A 7,205-nucleotide genomic window follows, 5' to 3' on the forward strand; every position below is an offset into this window, starting at 1 on the left:
CCATCACCTTCTAGAACGTGACATCATTTTTCCACAATGTTCTTTTTAATAATTCCTATTATGAACCCCAGATTAAGCTAAGCCAAGGACAGAAAACGACTGCTGTGAGCACGCAATCACGAAGACAACAAAACCCCACACAACGCCAGTCATACCCCCTGAAATTGCTCAGTAATCACAATTTACACGATCAAGTAAGAATCTGGGTTTAAATAGCTCAAGACGATGTTATGAGGAACCAAACACAGGAAACGCAGCATTAGGAATGCCCCATTAGATTTAATTTAGGATTTTCCCGTACCTGGCCTTTGAAGGGGCCGTACCAGGTTCATAAAGGACCATAAATAACCAACGGTTTGAGCCGGGCATAAACCTATGTAAACACAGCACCACACTACTTTGTGGTTTGTGGGAATTATTCATCAAGTCATGCTCAAAATGAGGTGACAAACATCACAGGGTAAGGAAAGCACAGGTTAGATCTTGAATCGAACACCGAGGATGCTGCTAGGGAATAAACTCCCAATGGTTCAGAAATGGTATCTGGCCTGGCATTTTCACCTGACCAAAACTTAAGCCAGCAGCAACAGGAAAACTACAAAATGAAAATCAAGAATCCACGGGATGCAGCTCTCAGGCAGGTTTGCTCTTGTTTCGTAAGGTGTGACTTAATTCCAGGAAACTGCTCGACTTCTGCTCTCTGCTCTGTGATCTCTCCCAAGGCGTTTCACAGGCAGCTTCTCTAGAGACGTTTCCTCGTCCGTTAGACAGAAGAAATACTAAACCTTGTCAAGGGAAAAGTGCTCAGTATTATTCACCTAAGAAGAGCAAGCACGCTCAGAACAGGTCTGCTTCAGTAAAGCAATTCAGTATTGTGTCGGTATCTCCAGTGTAAGATCTAGACACACACAACACAGAGGTGCAAATGCCAGGTAACTGGTCGATATTGCGGAAGATACAATCCCTCCCTCTGTGGAAAACTGAACAAGATCCCACAACAGAACTTCACGAAGGAGAAACAGGACAGCATGACAGAATTCAGAGCAAGAGCCTTACTCAGGTTTGGCAGCATCGCCGCTTCCAGCCCCTTTGCGAAGTGGATGGTGGCATCGTAGAGCTCCAGCAGCTTGTTCAGCTTGGTCTCTTGGCCCGCTCTCTCCATGGCAGTGCTGAGGCAGACAGGGATGGAGGGCACCAGCGCCCCCAGAGTCTGAATCAACAGCACAGTCACAATCTCATGGGGGTTCCTGAAAACCTGCAGTGACAGAAAAGCTCTTAGCAAAAGCACATTATCTCGGAGGGGCACCACAGGCAGCAGACAGCAGCTTCAGAGAGAGCCCTCAGTGTCCCAACCACACGTCACTATCCTGTCCAAGCCCTCCTCATCCCTTGAACTCCTGCTGCTGCTGTGCTGGGAGAAGCAGCACCACCTCTTAGGATGCCCACTGCAGCCTCCCTTCCCCTGCAGAGACCTGGGCTCCTGGAACAGCAGGGCCAGAACAGCCGGGGCTGGAAACGCTGCCAGCACCAGGGAGGAAAGAGCTGGGAGCCAAAGCAGGAGCAGCCAACCTGGACTTTTTTCACGCCCAGCACTGAAAACAGTTGGGCATGTGCTTTTTTCTGTTAAAGAATGAACATAAAATTGCCTACAAAACCCAAAAGACATCTGCTAAGACTGCAAGAACCTCTCTGGCCCAGCGTGCAGGATAGCCTGGTTGCAAAGTCTTCATCAATGTGTATTATACCACTGAAACTGCACTTAACCAGGAAACCAGAAGACAGGAATAGGTCAAAAACTGAATTCAGCAGAACACGGGCACCGTAGTAATTGTAAAAACCACCTGGCAGGAAAGGGCATTTGAAAACAGTGCTCAGTTTACACAGGTGTGCTGGGAAAAAACACACATATCGGGAAAATATGAAGAAATAGTATTGTACCATAAGCCAAATTACTGGTCATGTAGGCAGAGGTCAGCGCTGGAAAGGCCAGAAAGGCTGTAATCAGCTGAGGACTCCTATTTACACACACCACCCTCAATTCCACCAGCAAAAAACACGTTACAGCCTTTCATTGTGCCTTTTTTGTCAGCTATCCCTGCTCATTTGCTCTGAAAGCTGGGATCACCCTAAGCCTCCTGCAGCAAGGTCGCCATGGATACTGAACAGCATGAAAAAGGTCCAAGAATTCTTCAGAAAGCAGCAGCCACAGCGGAGATTGAGTGACACGAGCTGTGCCCCACGTGACATTTCCCTCTCACAATCCCCAGCTCAAAGAATATCTGCTAAAATGTAAGCTGACATCTGACCTGTAATTCACATCGAATCATTAGGCAGAAAAAATACATTTCAAGGAAACACTGAGCTCCTTTGCAGCAGAGGTCTAGCGCTTACACCGGGCTTCATAACACGAAGATAAGAATCTCTTACCCTTCATGGATGAAAAACTCTTACGGGCTCAACAAAATGAAGTTATTTCTTCATCTCACTAGCGGACAATAACTGGGTTTGGATCCTACGTTATTCTTGGCAGGAAAAACAAGCGCACAGGCTGCAATGGGTGACAGCAGAAGCCCTCGATATCTTACACAGAGCAACATGAGTCAGTCCAATATGACCTTGAGGGCGTCCTCCAGGCCAAGTGATAAAGCCACTGAGGCATTTCAAATGTCTTGCAACACAACACATTCGCAACACCAAGAAATTAGATTAAACTTAAGATAGAGATGAAAGTGATAGAGCAGCTTTACTGTCAATAACACACCAACCTTGCAGTCGGCAGAACACCAGAAACCAGCTCTTGTCTGCAAAAGCTGGACAAGAAACAGAAAGCAGGGTGCAGGCCCCATACTGCTAAGGCCCAGCGCAGAACTCAGCGCGAGCACCGATGAACTACGAGCTGTACGAGAATTCAGCACCGGCATTGAACGGTCACTGCACCTGCGCTGCCCACTGAAGCTGCGAGTGCCAGGTCCCCAGGAGGGTGTCGTACAGCTCAGCCAGCTGGCGAGTCAAGCTCGAGTCACTTTGGCAAAGGTCCTGCCACGCGGCCACCAGCTGCACCTGCAGGGGACAGAAGCAGCACCCTAAGAGGAGCGCTGACAGTGCTTTGGTTATTCCAAACCCAGAGCTCCCCATGCACGACGCTGCTGCTAAAACACAATGCCCGCCCTTGCTCCTCTCTCCAAACTGCAGCGTAACGCTTTGCTATAATTCAGCACCACAGAAGGAAAAGACTTTCAGCATGAAGCGAGAGGCTTCTTAGTTGATTCAAAGATTTAATTAACATTGGTATTTTCCTCATAAAATGAGGCTGTAACTGATACCCCCACCTAATAGTTGAAATACTTGGCAAGCCCTAGCCTTGAACTTAATCCTCAAAAGTCACAGTCATGAGAGAAGTTTTGAGGATCAAGTTATGGCTACAGAACTGTCTGGAATTCAACTTTTAATCTTACCTGAAAAGAGTTTACAGAAGTCAGTAGCTGGCGAGTTGCAGCAATAAAGTTATTGCTGACACAGCCACATCCAAGAAAAGCAAAGCAGAACTAAGGCACAGAGAAATCAAGCAGAACACACGTATCCCACGTCTGCTGCAGGAAGGAAGGCAAAGCCCTGAGCAGAGAATGACTCCTGAAACGTGGGGAGTCACCAAAGCTGTTATGGGCCAGAGAGAGGAGTCTGGGAGTGAAACATGGAACAGGACAGGTCCCATCCTCCCAGCAGCACGGGGAAAATACGTGAGGTGGCAGCTCCCCCTGCAGCCCAAGCCAAGCAAGAACTCTAATGTTTATGAGTCCATATTAAAGTATTATCAAAATGCTTACCTTGTGACATTTATAGTAATAAGCAAGAAGCTGGGGCATCCGATCGATTTCAGTGAAAACTTTAACAAACGTTTTGGCCTGATCTAAACAAAACAAAACAACAGGCAGTTAAGAGACAGTCTGACAGCTGAGGGCAAGATGTCGGTGTAACTGAGCCAGAGAACTCTTCTATGGGCACAACAGCCCATACAGAAAGACACGCCAGCACCTTTCTTTGGTGGAGAACCCACAGAGTGTAAGAATATTCAATTTAGTTTCATCCTAAGCAGAGAAAATATTCCAAAATGTCATTATTTGCCTTGAATTTGTCAGTAAAGGAACCACAGATGCCGTGTACCGCAGGCAGCTGCAGAGCTCTTAACATTTCACAGCATCTGGCTCCACCAGAAAAAGCAACAACCCAGCACCAGAAGCCTTTGAGACAGAAACATTTCACTTTTAAAGACAACAATCTCTGCACTGACAGTAAGTGCCACCCAGATTACTGACCGACAGACTGGGAGTTAAAAGCAGCGACGATCTGGGGGCTGGCCATGGCCTCCAGTCGGTTCTTCAGCGCCTCAAGGTGCACGCACTTCTCGGAGTAATCCGGCGTGTCCACGAGCATGGCCAGGCTGCTCTGCATGCTCGTCAGCTTGGCTGAAATCACAGACACGTCCTGCCACCAGGGAAAGGCAACGCGGTTACTGAGCATGACCTCAGGAAGCATTAATAGCTGCTTCATAATGACCTGCTACAAACAGGTACTCGCTTGTACAAACCTCCTTTCAGATGCAGTTGTCCTGGAAAGCTAAAGGCACAAAGACCAACACGGGGGTGCCCACCTGTGTTTTAAGAGTCTCCTCAATGTCTGCACTTAACGTGCTCCATTTGTCTGCCTCCTGAAGGGACTCAGCAGCCAACTGCATCCTAGATTTCACCCGGTCGATCTCTACCAGGACCTGAAGAAAAAAAATATATATGTTGCCCACTGAAACAAAAGATGACTGCAATAGATACTTACACTATGGGAGTCGTTCTTGCTTTGGATTTTAAAGACTGGGTGAAAAGATCATGTCATTACCAGGAGAAACGAGCTGGCTGAAAGAGCCAGAGATGTTAAATCAACTTCCAAAGTCAAACGACAAAAGGTTGGTTTCGATTTTGGATTTGTACTTTTAGTATGAAAAATGCTGAAAAATGCACCCCAGCTAACAACAGGCAGAAACCAGTGTCCCAAATCGGGTAACTCTGTCTGAACTGAGGCATCAGCTGTCCCAAAGGAAACACAGATTGCTCTGGTCTGTGTCAAATCCACTTTTCCACTACTGATGTCAAAATAACTGTTTTTATCTTGTCTTCCTGAGATTGTTTCATATGAACGAGTCTGGAAGCTTCACAATTTCACAAGTCGCAGATGAACACTGGGACAGGAACCCACCTGCATCGACTGAGCTGTGTCTTCCTCAAATTTCTTGATATCTTCTTTAACCAGGATCATTTGCTCCTTCAGGAAAGTTGCCTCCTGTTTCAAGACTTCCACTTCCCGGAGGACTCTGGGCATGTTCTGCAGAGCCTGGTGGCTTGTTTCTACAGAAACACCGAGCGCTACAGTGAGGGGGGCCTGGGAACCCTTGCAGGAGAGAGGGAGCTCTTCAATTATCTTGTATCACAGAATGGCCTGAGTTGGAAGGGACCTTAAAGATCACCTGGTCCAACCCCCTGCCGTGGGCACGGACACCTTTCCCTAGACCAGGCTGCTCGGAGCCTTATCCAAGCTGGCCCTGAACACTTCCAGGGAGTGGACATAATCTTTATATACATGTAACATATATAGTTTAGATATAATATTTACTACTTTAAAAAGCCCCAACCAACCAATCAACAAAGCAAAACATCAAACAACAAAACTTTAGTTATACCTTTAAAATTTAAACACGTACTTTATCATAGATTCATGGGATCGTTTAGATTGGAAAAGACCTTTAAGATCATCGAACCCGCGCTGCCAACCAGTAACCCCTGCATCCACTCATCTTTTAAACACCCCATCCCTGGGGACTCCACCACCTCCCTAGACAGCCCATTCCACTGCTTGACAACCCTTTAGGTGAAGAAATATTTCCTAATATCAAATCTAAACCTCCCTCAGCAGCGGTTTCTCAGGGTTCAGCACAGATCTGTGAGGCCACAGAGCTGCACCTATGGGGATGGCGACCTGAAGGCACAAACCCCACACGGGACCCAGCCCGACGCGGCGACGGCCGCACCCCCGGCCCCCCTCACCTTCCACGGCGTTGTTGACCTCCTGGATGAAGAGCTGCAGCTTCATCACCAGGGTAGCGGCGTGCGCGTCCACCTTACCGGGGGCCTCCTGCTGCACGGCCCGAAAGGCCGCGTTCACCCAGCTCTTCACCTCAAAATCATCCGAGAGGAACCGGGAGAAATCCATCGCTGACTCCGGGACCACAGGGGCGCAGACCGGACACAGGCCGCGGCCCTGCCGCGCACAAGGAAACGCGGCGCCGGGCCCCTGCCGGCCACCGTCCGCGGGGCGTTCCCGGGCCCCGGTGGGCAGGGCAGGCCCGGAACCGCACTCCTGAAGGGCTTTCGGGACAGGGTTGCCGCGCTCTCGGTGCAGCCGGGTCCCGGAGCCCCATCCAGACAGCACCCGCTTCTGTCCTCACGGCTCCAACCTCCCTGAGCGATAAAATACACCGGTTCTACGCCCTCGTAACCGGGGAGCCGCGAAAGGCGGCTCCGTGTGGGGGAACCTCCTGCTGAGAGCCCAGGGGAAGCTGCGGGGCCTGGGGGTGGCCGAGCTGGTGACACTTGGCAGTTTTTCTCCCAGATTTGTCCCCAAGCACACCCAGTATTTCCTCTCCTCACTCCTTTCTCTATAAACCTCATCCACCACAGCCCAGGCAGCCCAGCTCGCACCGTTCCTCACGTCCTTACCTGCACACATTGGGACCCAGGGAAAACCAGGGTGGGTAGGAACAGATCCTTCCCCACAGTCTGTCATGAGGGCTGACTGTTGATACAGGTTTGCCTTTTTAATTCAAAAAAGTAATGGGGAAGAGGCTGATTGTTGGTATAGGTTTGCTTTTTTTAATTCAAAAAGTAATGGGGAAAAGGGGAAAATTGGCCCCAAAAAACCAGCAGAAAAGACCTGTATGGAAGCAGCACTAAGGCTCTACAGCAGGGTCAGCTACAGAGAAAGGCCGTGGCAGAAGCAGCCAGTGCACACCCTTCCTGCCAGACACCTGCACAGAAACCCGGAGAGAGGAGGACACAGCAGATCCCGAGGAAAGGAGCCGTTCTGGAGTCCAGGCGGGCATTGCTGGCACACAGTATCCCCATCCACCGCTAAGGCAACACGGCAATGTCCAAGCCTGCTGA

The 7,205-nt window shown here is 49.3% G+C and overlaps 2 protein-coding genes across 2 annotated transcripts in view; both read right to left on the reverse strand.

Annotated features, from left to right (window-relative positions):
* Positions 1 to 6,266, reverse strand: part of COG7 (component of oligomeric golgi complex 7) — a 15,505-nt gene extending 9,239 nt beyond the window's left edge. The window contains exons 1-7 of the mRNA XM_010186043.1: positions 6,090 to 6,266; positions 5,245 to 5,393; positions 4,649 to 4,765; positions 4,314 to 4,482; positions 3,825 to 3,907; positions 2,938 to 3,060; positions 1,057 to 1,255 (exon numbers count right to left, since the gene is read on the reverse strand). Of these exons, the coding sequence (XP_010184345.1) occupies positions 1,057 to 1,255; positions 2,938 to 3,060; positions 3,825 to 3,907; positions 4,314 to 4,482; positions 4,649 to 4,765; positions 5,245 to 5,393; positions 6,090 to 6,255 (1,006 nt within the window). The 5' untranslated portion in view covers positions 6,256 to 6,266. The remainder of the gene's footprint in view (positions 1 to 1,056; positions 1,256 to 2,937; positions 3,061 to 3,824; positions 3,908 to 4,313; positions 4,483 to 4,648; positions 4,766 to 5,244; positions 5,394 to 6,089) is intronic.
* Positions 6,267 to 6,999: 733 nt separating this feature from the next.
* The window catches only part of GGA2 (golgi-associated, gamma adaptin ear containing, ARF binding protein 2), a gene marked incomplete at its 5' end in the record, with an annotated part of 9,809 nt that continues 9,603 nt past the window's right edge, over positions 7,000 to 7,205 (reverse strand). Inside the window, one exon of the mRNA XM_010186065.1 lies at positions 7,000 to 7,014. Within this exon, the coding sequence (XP_010184367.1) occupies positions 7,000 to 7,014 (15 nt within the window). The remainder of the gene's footprint in view (positions 7,015 to 7,205) is intronic.

This window comes from Mesitornis unicolor, unplaced genomic scaffold (genome assembly GCF_000695765.1).
Source record: "Mesitornis unicolor isolate BGI_N332 unplaced genomic scaffold, ASM69576v1 scaffold22380, whole genome shotgun sequence".
Taxonomy (NCBI): Eukaryota; Metazoa; Chordata; class Aves; order Mesitornithiformes; family Mesitornithidae; genus Mesitornis; species Mesitornis unicolor.